This window comes from Prionailurus bengalensis, chromosome D1 (genome assembly GCF_016509475.1).
Source record: "Prionailurus bengalensis isolate Pbe53 chromosome D1, Fcat_Pben_1.1_paternal_pri, whole genome shotgun sequence".
NCBI lineage: Eukaryota > Metazoa > Chordata > Mammalia > Carnivora > Felidae > Prionailurus > Prionailurus bengalensis.
Genome location: NC_057346.1, coordinates 68,223,094 through 68,238,816, shown reverse-complemented (window position 1 = coordinate 68,238,816; position 15,723 = coordinate 68,223,094). Strand labels below are relative to the sequence as shown.

General features: G+C 51.1%; 1 protein-coding gene across 2 annotated transcripts in view; it reads left to right on the top strand.

Annotated features, from left to right (window-relative positions):
* Window positions 1-15,489, top strand: part of GALNT18 (polypeptide N-acetylgalactosaminyltransferase 18) — a 354,502-nt gene extending 339,013 nt beyond the window's left edge. For both annotated transcript variants that reach the window (XM_043580668.1, XM_043580669.1), the window contains one exon: window positions 15,068-15,489. In XM_043580668.1, coding sequence (XP_043436603.1) covers window positions 15,068-15,214 — 147 coding nt within the window. In that variant the 3' untranslated portion in view covers window positions 15,215-15,489. The remainder of the gene's footprint in view (window positions 1-15,067) is intronic.
* Window positions 15,490-15,723: the final 234 nt, after the last annotated feature.

The window sequence follows — 15,723 nt, the reverse complement described above, 5'->3', positions numbered from 1 at the left end:
ATGGGAGCACTTCCAAGGGCAGGTGGGAGATGTGTGGGGCAGCTCCGAGTCCCGGCTGGGCTTGCATAATGTATGGGGCTCCATGAGAGGGAATATGGTGCACCAGGACTGGTGGCTCCTGCCGTGCTCCTCCCTGTGTGGTGAACTGTAATAGTCTGTCCCAGTAAGAATGGCAGCCAGCCTTCATACAGTGCTTACTCTGTGCCAGAACTTCTAAGCACGGGGTGTGTATTTGCTTATTTATTCCTCCAAACAGCTGCATGTAGGTACCATGAAGAAAATGAGACACAAAGACGGTAAATAACATGCCCAACGTGTTCATGTTGGGTACTATCCGCGAACTATTTCAGGTTCTCCTTTTTTTTTTTTTTTTTTATTTTATTTTTTTGGGACAGAGAGAGACAGAGCATGAATGGGGGAGAGGCAGAGAGAGAGGGAGACACAGAATCGGAAACAGGCTCCAGGCTCTGAGCCATCAGCCCAGAGCCCGATGCGGGGCTGGAACTCACGGACCGCGAGATCGTGACCTGGCTGAAGTCGGACGCTTAACCGACTGCGCCACCCAGGCGCCCCCAGGTTCTCCTTTTTACTTAGCAGTGGCCACCGGGAAGAAGGTCAGGGTCAGGGCTGAGGTTTGAGAATACAGGGCACATCTTCCTCCCGCCTCCCTCTCTCTCACTGAAGCACTTTTTCTGACCCCACACTCTGCCCAGCGGTAGCCTTTGTCACTGTCCCCTGCCAGGTGTCTAGCCCTGAGTGACACGGGATGGGGCTGTATTTCTCCTCAGGCAGAGACAGGGCTGGAGGCATGTGGTCAGGGAGGAAGGCTGGATGTGTGCTTGCTGGCTGGTGTTTCCCAGCTCAGGCTAGGTGCAAAATCGGCCTGCAGACTGGAGGCAACAGAGGGAAATGGACACATATTCCTGTGGAGGTGAGTGGGGCTGACTTTGCTGGGGTGAAGTGGGCATCATACCATCTAGGGAGGCTGGGCAGGGGCTCACATCAGGCCGTTCTCTGCTGCCTTCAGCCGAGCCTGCTGGGCCCGTGAGCTCAGCTTCCTCCTGGGAATGTCCAGGAAGATGGCGGGTAGGGAGCCAGACCAGGGCTGCTGGCTTTTCAGAAGAGACAGCACTTAGCTTGAACCTTGAAGAATGTGTAGGAGTGTGCTCCATATGAAAATAGTGAAGGGCATTCCAGGGAAAGGGAACAGCATGTGCAGAAGCCGTGAAGCATCAAACCCCAGCTATGTTCAGAGAGCTGCGGATAGTCAGGTGTAGTGGGGCCTGGACGGCACGGGGGGCTGGGAGTAGCTGCACATGAGCCTGGACTTGAGCCTGTGGGCAGGAAGATGTGCGGCAGGGGACTGGCATGTGTAGGTGTGGGCTTTTGAATGCCCCTGTGGCAGAGATTGTGAGGCTGAATGGGAAGGGGAGCTTCTAGAAGGGGGAGAGAGGCAGGAAGAAGAGCCAGCAGGAGGCAGAAATGCAGTCTGAACATTGAGCTGTTCCCTTCTCCCTCTCCTCTGTGAGTGGCCCCAGGGTCCTTATGGCCCTACCTGGCCACCGAGATCTCCTCTCAGGGCAAGGTCTGAGGCTGAACCAAGATACCCAGCTTCTGGTGGTTGTGGGTCAGGCAGATTGACACGTGTGGCTGGGAGTCCTCTAATAGTTGAACATGCTGCTTCAGCTCACGGGGAGGAGGGAAAGTGGCCCCGGGCAGCCCCGGAATAGCCCCTGGAGATCATGGCCCAGCCATTCACCTGCCACGCTGGAGACTTGGTGTCACCAGGATATGAGTGTTGTTGAACTGAAGTGAGCTCCCTGGCCTCTTTGGAAGCCTTGCTCCTCCGAAAAGGTCCAGAACCACCAGGGACACAGAGCTCCTCAGCTCCGCTGCGTCCAACCTCATGAAGTGCAGTGTTCATAAACATAGCAACTCCATCCCAATTGGGACAAAATGAGATGAAGTGACCTGGCCAAGATCATAGGGCCTGAAGGATGGAGCCGGAGTTCAAACAGGCTGGTCGCATACAAACACAGGCTGCTTCATATCCCAGCCCCACACACACAGGCACCTCCGCCTGTTTCCAACCCTCATAGACAGACATGCCCCCAAGGTCTCAGGCTGAAGTGACTCATCTCTCCATCTCCAGTCCCAGATGCCTGGGTGCCCCTGGCTGGCCTTCATCTCATCTGTCCATCCCTGACCGGGGCAGAGAAAGGAACATCCCCCCCTAAAATGGACATACTCAAGGCAAAGACACCCCCAAATCTAGCTCTTTCCTTTTCTCATCTCAGCACATGGCCTTGAACAGGCAGCCCCATGTGGTTCCTACTTGAAAGGACACAGTGACCGGCAAAGCAGGCCATATTGGAATGTGGAATCCTGGAGCCTGGGCAATTTTCAGCCACTTACATATATATCTAATTAACTCCCAGGGTGGTTTGGCAGTCACATCTTTGATCTTTCTACCAAGGGGAACTGTTTGGAAATAATATTTTTAAATCCCTCATTTGCAAACCCAGAGCAGCCACTCTTGCCTGATATTTAAAGATTAACATATGTGAATTTTTTTGTTTAATGCAAAATGATTGATGTTTATCAAGCAACCGGAATCTGTCCACAAGCTCTCCCTGGTTAGGAAGTACTGTTGACAAGGCCAGAGGAGGCTGGAAGCCTCTTACGTGATTAAATCGTGTTCTTGGGCTACTTTTCTTGCAACAGGTTTTAATCTTTGCAAATTACATGGGTATCCTACCAACTAGAATGATCTGGTGCAGAAGTTGGGCTGAAAGGAGCTTTTACTGGTGCATCTCCAATCTCCTTTCCGGTTTCACATTCTGCATTATTTACTCTCCTGAGGGCTGCATTTAAACTCCACAGACACTCAGGCCGAATTAATTTCAAAATATTCCAGCACGATTCTCTCAGGTTCTCCTACAAAGAAGATAGGCATTTGCATATCTTAGTGTTCCATCTCATACCCTGATTTTCTGTTTAACAAATAAAATGCCTTTCTTCTATCCCTTGCAAGCACTTCTGCATTTCTGATGCTTCAGGATGAATCAGGACAGCATTAGATACTGACACTGAGAAACCACATTTGATGAAACATCTCTTGGCAACACTGATGTACAGGGCTCTGATGAGCAATTTTCTGATGATGAACATTCTTTCCTTCAGTTATTCATCAAACATTTATTGAGCATGGGGGTTGGGCAGGAGGGATGCAGATATGAAACAGAGCCAGCCTCTGCCCTGGAGGAGCTCATGAGCATATAAACACGCAATAAAATGCATGACGAGACGAGAAATGAGGGATGTATGATGTTCTGGGACCCTGGGGTGACGGGCTCAAGGATGGCTTCACATTCGAGATTTGTTTGATCTGGATCTTGAAAGTTGTAGGACAGTTCCCAGGTGTAAAAAGGGAGAACATCCCATGTAGAGGCTCAGCCTGGGCAAAGGCAAGAAAAAACAGAGTATGTCTGAAGAATGCAAATCCAGTGTTGGTATGGGTGGAATTTGGAACCTCCAAAGAGGCATGAGAGAGCTCAGACATAAGGGTCAGTTTGGGTGCAGATAGTGGTGATCGGTGAAAGCCAGGCCAACAAGTTGGACTTCACCTTAAAAGCAGAGGGAGGAACCGGAGGAAGTTTTAAGCAGTGGATTGCCACGATGGGGTCTGAACCCCTCTGGTAGCAGAGTTCAGGGTGGATTAGAAAAAAAGAGACATGGAAGCAAGTTAGGGGGCTATTCCATCATTCCCATGAGAGATGGGGCAGACTCAATCACCATGAGGGCGTGGGTCCAGGCAGCTGGGCGGGGGGGGGGGGGGGGGTGATGGGGGGGGGATTTTGAGAGACACTGCATCAGTCTGTTGGAAGTAGTGATGGATGAAAAGGAGGGAATTGTGAAGGGGTATTATTAACCCAGGACCACTCTAGGCTCTGGGTTTCTGTCCGAAGAACAGGGCAGCCAGAGTTGTCCCTCTCAAGTGACGCACCTGTCTCTAGACAGCCAGCATTTCCCACATCAGCACATGAAGAAATTTTGTGAACACGGGAAATAGTAGTCATTGCCTTCTGTGACTTCTCCAGCTTGTGACTCCTCCTGGTTTAAAGACTCTCCTAAAGTGTTACCTATAAATTATAGGACTTTCAGTCTTCTGAGAGTACCCTACATACTGAGATTTGGGGGGATTCTGGGATTTGGTGATGAAAGGTTAGTGAAAGAGGCATTTAGTCAATGAGCCCCATGCCAATAGAAGGAGAGGGAGTACGCAAATATCAAGTTGCTACAGAGAACTTTGTGGCCAGACCTGCCAAGTGACGCGATAGACTGCCTCTCCATGGTAATGAGATGCCACTCTTCCGCCATTACCATTATTGTGAATGGTTACACAAAGGCTGCATCCCTCTCTTCAAGATATTCTTACAGGGATTCTTGCCACATGATGTGTGCCTTCCAAGGTCCAACTTCCTTAAATTCTACCTATCTATTTGAACGCATGGTTGAAGGAATTGCAGGCTGTTGGACCAGAAAGACCAGAAGCACCTTAGCTCTGCCTTCTCAAAGCTGAAGGGCTGCCCTACCCACAGGAAAGCAGTCTTGTCCTACCCACAGGAAAGCAGGCTCTGAGGGAAGACTGGCAAGTCCAGGACGATTTATAGAGCAGCTTTCTCCTAGTCCAAGTTGTCCAGACATGAGGTTGGCAGTTCAGGGAAGAGCCAGGGGCTCCGGGGACCATGCAGCAGGCCATCTAAGGCTCTGCAGCTCTCAGTGGATTTGCACTGGATGGCCTGCCAAACCCGAAATTCTGTAATTCTAAGCTAAATTTAGACAGCAAGCCCTGAGGAGGGCTTCCCCACCAGAAGGTTCCCTGGGCCTGCCTCAATAAAAAGCACCACAAGTTTGAAAATGAGCCGAACTCCTTGCACAACAGCCATCTTCATCCCACTGTGTGCAACTGTTTTTCCATTATGTCAGTCCACACTCCTCTCATCCATCAACCGATACACGGGAGGGCACGACTGTCTTACACTTCCAACATCTCTAGCACCTCATGGAAAACGAGACAGAGGAGTCACCCAACGTGCTGTTAATCAAATGAAGCAGTTATTTTTTTTTTTTTTTCAGAAATTCACAAAAACTAACCAGAGGCCTCCTGTGCGCCAGGTCTTGAGCTAGGTCTGTGGGAGACTGTAAGACGAACAAAAGTTTACCACTGATGACTCCCCTTACACACATGTGTGCACACTGCAAAAGGACATTTCAGCATAATAGTCAAAGGGCCCTGCTTAGCTGGAGAAATCTCTAGTTCCTACAAATAATACTTTTAGGTGGTGGTGCATCCTAACTGTGTTTTGTGGGATACTCTAAATTATACGGTAAATATGTACTTCTTCCTATAACTTCAGATTTGAAGGAAGGGGGTGGAAATGCTTTATAGTAAAACAAATATGCATACTAGGTAGAGCAGGGTGAACACAAATTTGTATGAATTTTTTTTAATTTTTTAGTATGTATTTATTTTTGATATAACACAAGGGGGGGAGGAGAAGAGAGAGAGGGAGACACAGAATCTGAAGCAGGCTCCAGGCTCTGAGCTGTCAGCACAGAGCCCAACGCGGGGCTCGAACCCACAGACCATGAGATCATGACCTGAGCTGAAGTCAGTTGCCCAACCGACTGAGCCACCCAGGAGCCCCTGTATGAATATTTTTTAAAACAGGAGGCTTTGACGAAATGTCAGGGTATCCAGACTATATCTCATACTGCTCTCATACTGTGGGGGTTGCCGTCACTCCCCTTGGCTGTTGAGTCCTTTGATGGAAACATTAGCAAGGTCCATCTGGGGGTCCAAGAACACATAGATCAGCGTTCCCACTGGTAGGCTGTCCCCACACCTGAGCCCCTATGCTTGCCTCGTTCTCTGCAAAGCATTTATGCATTTTCCACATGAGGGACATCACGGATAACAACAGAGATGTCTATTAATGCCAGGAGAGAAGAAATTTTCGAGAGTATGAGGAGACTGCCCGGAAGAGAGCTGAGTGTAGAGCCAAGCCTGCCTGTCCAGGATAATTGGCTCTGATTTGTGGGATATAATTTGATAATTTGATGCAAGATGAGTAACCCACTCAAAAAAGAACCTATTTGCAGAGCACATTTCCCAGGGAGCACGGCTAATTCTGCCAAAGAATTTCCCCACACTCAAGGAGGAGGAGTCCTTGACTTTCTCCCATTCCGATTCCCAGTCGCTGTCAGGAAGTCCGACTTCAGGAACCTTTTGTACTGAAAAGACTATAATCTGGTATTTCATTATGGCTCTGGAATAAAACACCTTTTCATTCCCGTGTCGTATGAAGGGGCAAATGTACAACTGTCCAGTTTTGATGGATTAACAAAGCCTTGTGTAGAACCTGGAAGTTTGTGATGTTTAGTTTATGGCAGTCAGCATGCCCCCGGCTCTGCTCATCCCACAGAGATCAGGAGCCAAGAGCAGGTGTGATGGCTCAGATCCCCACTACTCAGACCGAAGAAGATTTTGAAAATTATTTACCGAATTTACATGGTGATTCCTATGTGCCAGATAGTATTGTAACTGCCTTATAAATATTACTTAACTCCCCCCAACAATGCTAGTAGGTACTTTAATTATTGTCATTTTACAGATGAGGAAACTGAGGCACAGAGAGACTAATTTGTCCAAGAACAAATCTAGGAATTTTGCCTCTGGGATCTATGCTTTAAACTACCATACCATGGCGCCTTTCTTTGTCTTGCTTCTAGAAAACCAGTGAATGGCTGCAGTGGGAGTTTGGGGCTAGGGTCTCCCTGCCAACCAGTCACTGGCGTGTGTGAACTGGCTGGATTCCTGCCACCTCAGCGAACTCCTTCCAGCCACCCTGCTATCTCCACAACCCGCTTTCACCCTTTTCTTTTTTTTCGCACTTGAGATTGCCCTTACCCCATCTTTGGTCCAGTGGACCTTCAGAGCAAATCCCAGGCAGACTCTCACTCAGCCACTGGTGAGTCTCCTTTAAAAAAGATAAATGCCAGAGTACTTCTTGAATAAATCTAGTGTTGAATATTCATAATACATAAAGACCGCTTTCCTCTATGAAAGGACTTAATCTCAGAGTTTCTTTAACTAGTGCTAACATCCCACCCATGCTTTGAAGTATTTGATTACTAATCATTAACTATTTAACCTGGAAACTCCCAAGCCCACTGTGCTTAAAGCCGAAGACGCACTGGGCCATTTGGCCGTGGAAAATTAATTAGAAAGGAAAGTGGAACGAGAGCTTTGAAATAAGCAGAGAAGACTTCGGAATACAGGAGTCACTCCACACAACCTCCTCTCATCGCTTTGGTGGTAAACATGAGACCAGCCTGAGCTCAGCCCAGAGGCTCCAGAGGTCACAAGTGCAAGCGACAAGCCAGGCCCAGCCCTTCCTTGAGACTGTGACAGCTTGTTTGTGGTAGCCAGCCAGCAGCACCGGAGGCAGCAGCCCCCGGGAACCTAACAAGGCATTTTCGGGGCCCCATCACAGGCCCAGAAGTGATCTGTGATAAGCGAGCCCTCCGGGGACTCAGCCTAATCTGTTTACCCAGCCTACACCCTCAGGAGGAACTGGGCTAGTTAGGAAACCTCTAGCTGCCACAGGCACATAGTTGGGGAAACTGAAGCAGAGGGGAAGAGCATGCTGCGTGATCTGGGGTCAGCTACCCAGTGGACCACGGCTCCACCAGCCCCACTCTACACATCATCAGTGCCCCATGGCAAGACACAAATCTGAGTGCCCCACAGCTCTCCGGGCCTTCTGCAAATGAGAAGTCTAAGGCCCAGGGCAGCTGAGCTGCTGACCCAGGGTCCGGTGGGAAGAGCCAGAGGCAAGGCCAGGAGCAGAGCCCCTCTTCCTTTGCTTCCACCCACACCGCCTCTCTTGCCCTTCCAAGTGACTACTCCAGAGAGGCCCAGAAGGAGCCAGAGCTAGGCTGGGGGCTGGGAATGCACCTCCAGGAATTATTATTAGCCTCCTTAATTCTATACATTGAGCTTTCGATTGTAATGCTCTTTCCATATTTACTTCAGTTTCCATTCCAATTAAGCTCTCTGTGTGCTGCGGCATCTCTCCTGCCAGGTTTAATTGCCCTTATTTAAATTCTTTAATTAAAAGTATTGTGTGTTTCCAGATCCTGTTGGTGTATGTATTACACAAATAATTTTGATGACTGGACTGGTAAACCAAGGAACTGTGCTCTCCATGAACGGCAGGGCTGGCCAGGGGATCTGCATCAAGCCCCAGCCCTTCAGAGCCCAGGGCCCGGCCCAGGGGCTGCTGGATGGTCCTGGGCTGTGAGGACAAGAGACTGCAAACAGGCATCCTTGCTTCCTTCCTTCCTCCAACACTCCATGCCTCACACAGCAGCCAGAGTGGCCCGGTTAGCATGTCAGTCCGACTCTGCAATGGCCCTGTTACCAGATTAAAAGCCAAAGTCCATTCAGTGTCTGTGAGTCCTCACTGAGTCCTCACAGAACCTGCCCCTACCTCACCTCTTGGGCCTTAACTCCTACTCCTGCCCCACGCCCGCACTGCCCAATGGCCTCCACGCTGGTCTTTGTGCTGTTCTCTGAACACACCAGGCCTCTGCTGGTGCGAGAGCCTTGCTCTGGGGCATAGGACTACCCCCAGATCCCACCTAGGCCACCTTCTCTCCCCCTTTGTGTCTTCACTCAACTCTCCCCTTCTTGTTGACGATCACCCTGGCCACCTCTTTCTTCTGCCTGCCTCCCGCCGGCCCCACTCTCTTACCTGGTTTGTCTGAGGCCGTTCAGGCTAGAACACAAAGACCATCGACTGAGTGGCTTACACAACAAACATTTATTTCTCACAGTTCTGAAGCCTGGGAGGTCCAAGATCAAGGTGCCAGCAGATAGTGTCTGCTGAGAACCCTCTTCCTGGGTTGCAGGTGTTCCCTTTCTCACTGCGTCCTCACATGGCAGAGGGAGACGGGCATCTCTCTTGCGTCTCTTCTTAAAAGGGCACTAATCCATGGGGCGCCTGGGTGGCGCAGTCGGTTAAGCGTCCGACTTCAGCCAGGTCACGATCTCGCGGTCCGTGAGTTCGAGCCCCGCGTCAGGCTCTGGGCTGATGGCTCAGAGCCTGGAGCCTGTTTCCGATTCTGTGTCTCCCTCTCTCTCTGCCCCTCCCCTGTTCATGCTCTGTCTCTCTCTGTCCCAAAAATAAATTAAAAAAAAAAAAACATTGAAAAAAAAAATTTTTTTTAAAAGGGCACTAATCCAATTCATGAGGGCTCCACCCTCATGACCTAATTACCTCCCAGAGGCCCCACCTCCAAATATCATCACAGTGGGGATTAGGACTTCAGTATGAATTTTAAGGGCTCACATTCAGTCCGTTTTTGTGCACAGCCTAATCACTCTCTAACACACCACAGAACTGACTGTTTGCTCCCCCTCCTGGAATATAGTCTCAGTCTTTGTCTACAGAAAAAGATCTGTTCCTGTTTAGTCACTCCTGAATCTCCATGGCCTAGAGTTACACAGTAACTGGCACACAGTAGGTACTAAATATCTGATGGATGGATGAATAGATGGATGAATCATGTGTCTGCAGCGAGCCCTCAAAAGAACTAGCCCAAACTGGCTCCGCAGAGCCCCTGAAGCCCACGAAGGTGACCTTCCTCCACCCCAGACATCGAGGCACCCGCAGAGCTCAGTCTAGTCCGCTGTCTCGAGACAGGCATGGGGCGGGAGAGATGACGTGGTGGGCCTAGCCACACATGCTAGTGAGGAACAGTGAATGGGGCAGGGGCCCCCAGCCTGTCTCTACCGCTTACTGACGACGTGACCCTGGGTGCGTGTCCCAACCTTTCTGAGCCCTAGTCTCCAGTTCTATACAATGCGGACAATTACCATCTCCACGCCTCAGGGTTATCATGAGGAATACGTGCGACTGGGCATGTGGAGCATTTGACACAGTGCTGGGAGCCTGGGAAATCAGTGGCAACCGCTGTTAGTTCCATCTCAGTGCAGAGCCTGCAGGGAGGGGTACGGAGAGTCACAGCACCAGGCTGCTCCCCAGGGTGTGCTGAGCTCACCAGGGAAGGATGGACCGCAGGAAAGGAAGGCTCCTTTGCAACTGTGGTGGATGGAATCTGTCCAGAGAGGGTGAGAGCCTAGAGATTATTCACTGAGAGCGGCTGGGGTCCACGAAGGAGGACAGGAGGGAGGCAGCACCCGTGGCCAGTGCTAGCTCCCTCACCAAAGTGGCCTGCCTTCTCCTCCTCTAGCCCAGATATGTTCCCAAGACATTGACCAGGGCTCCTCAGCGAGGCCTCCACAGGGGACTTACTCTTCTGCTCTAGAAGATTCTCCTCTTGGAGCCTCTAGGGAGGAAGCTCTCCTTGACTGCCTGCTTCACCCTCCCTGACAGGCCCTGATGCTCTCACTGAGGTTGTGTCTCCTTCACAGCACTGCTCTTGGCCTCGCTCTGTTTCTTCCACATCCTTCCCAGAGGCCACACTGGCTGCTTCTGCCCCAGGGTCACGACACTTCCTGTCTCCAGGGTCCTGAGGGCCAGGATAGGGTCTGGGAAATGTCACATTTGAGTCTCTGAAGGAATGCTTTCCTTCTCAGAGACACTCCTCCCTCTCTTGGGCTTGGCAAGGCGCCCCTGTGAAAGGCTTAGAATGTGCCTGAGTGGTAGCAGGAAAGGAGACACTGCGCCTTCTCTGTTTTGGACAAGTTTCCCCAAGTTTATTGATCCAGGGTTGACGGAAGCAGCCCAGCCACTGGCACACAGGCCCGGGCCAGCCCCTGAGGAGATTCTGAGAAGCCCATCTTCAGCAGAGTGAATGGGCACTTGCTCTGGTCCCTTTTCTGCCTGCTGTGCAATTTTTCCGGAGCCCTCATCCTGATACACACTCGTTGGTTGTTTTATAGCTGATGGAAGGGTTTCCCGTTCCTCCTTCTCTCGTCCTCCAGTAGTCAGGACAGAAATTACCATCTGGTCCTAGACACAATGGAACCAAAGTGGAGAGCAGCTCACCCAGGGCCACCAGCTAACAACCAGGAAGGAAGCATCGTAGGTCTGCACCGCCCCTTCCCATCTCACTGCCAGAAAGGCCGGCAGAGCTCATGAATTAGTGAGTGGGGCTGGTCTCATTCGCACCCTGCATGAGCTCCACTCCTAGCGACATGGGTCTGGTATGCTGCCAGCTGACGGAGTGTTGGAGGGTCAGGGGAGCCTGGCCACACATCTGCCAAACAAGCAGCAGTGACACAGCCCAACCCGGATGTGGGCAACAGGTGCGCTCAGGCCACAGCAACAGAAACGGCAGAAACCTGTGCCTGGCAGAGCCATGGGCTGGCCTTGCTTGGAGCAGGTGTCACAAGGGATGTCTCTGGGTCTGCAAGTCCAGCTTTTGAAGGACAGAATGGGGTCCCACAGCTTCCAAGTGGACTACTTGAAGCTATCAACCTGTCGTCAGCCCAGGAGCATGACGTGGCCACCGAAAGCACTGATTCATTGGCTGTGTTGAAGGAGTCTGTTGTCCAGTGGAAATGAGGTGGTGGCCCTCTGCTTGGTAGTCAGTTCTGAGTGACACAGAATAACTGGAGTTTGTCCAAAGGAGAGCAGGCAGGTTGGAAAAATTATACAAAATTGTTGCTCAGTTCCTTGTGGAAGTTTAAACTAGAAAGGCATGGAACTCGGGGGACATGAGCCCTACCTTCCCCTATTGGAAGGGAAAGGGTGGAGAAGCAGGAGCAGACCCACGTGTGGGAACCTCAGGGGGACAGTCTGGGGCCCGTTGCTGGATGCCAGCAAGGATTTGACAAGGATTTGAGATCCACGACAAGGATTTGAGTTGAATGCTCCTGGGCAGAGCAGCATGGGAAAGAAAGTGCTGGTTCAGGAGGCTACGTGAGTCACCCCTGGAGGAGGCCCAGCAAAGCTGGAGGCCCCAGGCCGAAGTAGAGGTCACCCAGGTTGCTGATTAGAGCAAGAGGGTCGGCCTTCAGAGTGAACTCCACATGCAGACTGCAGGGTCCTTTCTGAGCCCTTGTCTCACTGCCACTTGTTCCTCTGCCCCTTCAGGGCCTGAGTCAGCCGGTGTCTCTCTGGGTGAGAGATGAGCTTGCTGTTTGGGTTTCCTCTTTGCACTAGTGTCTCTCTGCTCTTGGGTGCAATGAGTCACGGCTCTCCTCAGGCGCACAGCAGGAGAGACCTGCTTTCTTCCCTTGAATATTCCAGAAGAAATTTGCTGGGCCATCTTCCACCCACTGGAAACTGGGAATTCTCTTCCTCCTCCCCAGCACACGCACAGACAGACCCCCGATCCCCTTTGCCATCCAGTCTCTCACTACCTGCCTCCTTCACCCACTGTTCAAAGTCACTTCTGAGGGAGCTGCATTTTTTTTTGTCTTAATTGTTTAATTGAAGAATAGCACACATACATACAGAAACATGCACAAAATGTAAATGTTCAACTCAGTGGTTTAAAGCAAAGCAAACACCTGTATTATCACCAGCCAGGTCAGGAAATAGCATACCATCAGCATCCCAGGAGCCCCTCTCTTGCCTCCTGTCAATCATTTTTCCTCTTCCCCCTCCTTAAAGATAACCCCCATCCTGGCTCTAACACCGTGGTCCTATTTTGCCTGTTTGGGGGGTGTATATAAGTGGAATTATATATGTGTTCTTTATCTGGCTTCTTCTGCTAACATGATATTTGTTAGGTTTATTCATATTGAGTGGAGCTCTAGTTTGTATATTTGTGATGCTGTACAATATTCCGTTATGTGACTAACCACAAGTTATTTATCCATTCTACTATCGATGGGCACTTGGGTTGTCTCCAGATTGGAGCTTTTACAAATCATGTTGCAGAAAGCACTCAGGTGCTTGTCTCTGGTGCACGCATTCGTGCTAGGTACAGACCTAGTGTGGGAGGGTTGGGTCTCGGAGATGCGTGTGTCCAACCGCAGTAAACACTGCCAGTTTCCTAGGTCGCTGTGAGAACTGAGTCTTCATGTTCTCTGAGATGTCAGCCATCACCATGGGGATAGTGGTAGCTGACTGGGGATGACCCCTTTCAGAAGAAGTTCGCGGTCTCCTCTCCCAGCATGCTGTTCAATGGAATGGGCATGGGATGTAGCTGGGGGTGGGCTGCAGTCATAAGAGGCAGGGGCCCCCCTCCCCCTGCTGCCAGGCCTGCTCAGGGCCACTCCAGAGTGAAACACCTGTGAAACACAGCAGCCCTGTCTGGAGACCCATCCCTCCTCACCTATGCAGGTCATGACCGCCAACATTTACTGATCATCTGTTATATACCAGGCTTTTGGCTGGATGCTGAGGGCACAGAAATTGATAAGACATAGAGCTGTCAGTATGGGAGGGTGGGGGGGGAGACAAGTAAACTAGTAATTCCGCTACTGTTCAATCATGCTGGGCGAATAGAGAAAACACGGTGAAAACACGGGTGAATAGCACCTCGCTAGCTGGGTGGCCTGGAGGAGAAGAGGTGGGAGGGGCTGAGGTGAGAGATAAGGAGGCTTCTGGAAGCAATGGAGCAGGAGCTTAGCCTTGAAACATGACTGTGCCTTGGCCTGCTACGGAAACATGGAGAAGGACCCCCAGCACAGGACACGGCTTGCTTGATGTCCAGGAACCCTGATAATACAGAAATCTTTACACAACTGCAGGAAGTTTGGTGTGGCTGCACAAAAGGTGTGGGTGCTGAGGGAGGAGATGAGGCCATGAAGGCCTGTGCTAAGGAACTTGGGCTCTGTCCTCTAGACCAAACGTACATTTCAGAGACATCATTGTTCCCTGCCTCTGGAGGTCAGAGGGGGGTCAGCTAGGAGGCTGATGCAGTTGTCCAGGGGACAGAAGATGGTGGCCTGAACGCAGGCAGGGTTGTGATGTGATAGCAATAAGGGGACAGTCACCAGGCAAGAGGGATGTGGAATTGGCAGGACTTAGTGCCTAATCAGATGCTGGGGAGAAGGCAGAGGTGTCAGTGAGAATGCCCAGGTCTCCCACACGAATGCCTGGCTATTGCTTTTGGGGGAAATTACTTATGGAAAATATTTATAACTGAGGTGGTAAACACAAGAGGAGTAGATTCTGGGGATAAGGTGAGTTTGAACATCTACTCAAGTGGCATTAAGATACAAAGAGTGCACTTATAAGGACCACCACCTACCCCAAGCAATTCTGCCTGCAGAATTGGTATAACTCCAAGATACTCAAATAGTCCGGGCTGATGCTCAGACTTACAGCCAGCAGCCTCAGAGTATCTGAGCTCTGCAAGGGCCTCACTAAAATAAAAACTTACTGGGCTTCTCTTTGCTGCCATGGGGCTGCTCTGGGGAGCAGCACCTCTCTTCCTTCAAGAGGCTTTGGGCATAAACTGAGTGTGCATGGCTACAGAACATTCTAGAACATCAGTAGCATGGGGGAAAACCATGCATGCCCAGGGCTGAGGGAGCCCAGTGGCCTAGGAGACATATCCAGGAGCCTGAGTTTGGTGGAGACCAACACTGATGACTCTAGAGGTCCACTTGGGTACATGGACCCTAAAAGCAGGAGGTCCTGGGCCTCTGGTGGTGGTCAAATTCAGGCCAGTCATGGGGAGGGGAGTCCCAAGGAACTAGACTTTTCAGAGCAGGACCCCAGCCCATGCCTATGGGGACCAGGGCCTGGCCCCCAGGGTGGGAGCTATGGGAGCACACCAGCATGCCATACCCCAGCAAGTGGGTGGAAGTTGGGGCAGGGTGTCTCCGTCCTAACGAAGAACTAGGGCCCTGTGAAGAAAACCAAGGCACATGTTCGGGCTCAGGGAGGAGACCAACACATCAGAGAAGGGCAGCCTGAGGCTGCATGGGAATGCTGGCCCCCACACCTCCCGTAGCCTCTCTGGACCCCAGGCATCTGGACCCACTGATAACTCTAGGCCCGAGGTCCCCCCCGCCCCAGATTCCCCTGTTTCGTCTATAGCCTCTGACTCCACTCTCTGCCCCGGCTCCCAGGGAGGCCCCATCCAGAACCGCAAGTCCAAGCGCTGTCTGGAGCTGCAGGAGAACAGCGACTCAGAGTTTGGCTTCCAGCTGGTGCTGCAGAGGTGCTCAGGCCAGCACTGGAGTATCACCAACGTCCTGAGGAGCCTGGCGTCCTGACCCTGCTGGGAGCCGCCCCCGCCCGTCCCTTTGCTACTGTGTAGCACCTGCTGCAATGCTGCCTGCTGTCTGGGGGGTTGTTTGAGTCTGGGGGAACCAGGTTAGCGGGACCCCCCCAAAAGAGCTTTTTATTTCCTATTCAATTTTCATGGAGTTTATAGAAAGGTGCCGAATGGTGGGTGATGGTATAATATCATAAACTATTTTGCAACTGTAAATAGGGGACAAATGGAAAATATTTATAACTGACAATAAAATACTATTGATTAAGAAAAGGGCTTTTGCAGTCATTTGGTGCTCAGTGGAGCTGCCTGCCTGGTTCCTCTGAACTTGGAGTTCTTGTACCCCTCTTTCTTTGTGAGGCCCAGGGTGGCGAGTGGGGCACTGTGACCTCACAGTCACCTCCAGAGAGAAGGCTCCTTCTGCCTCTCCCACAGCAGATGTGTCCTTTGGAGACAGCATTCCTGAAGAAAGCAGAGTTTCTGCTGGCCCCCGAGCATCAGCTGCTG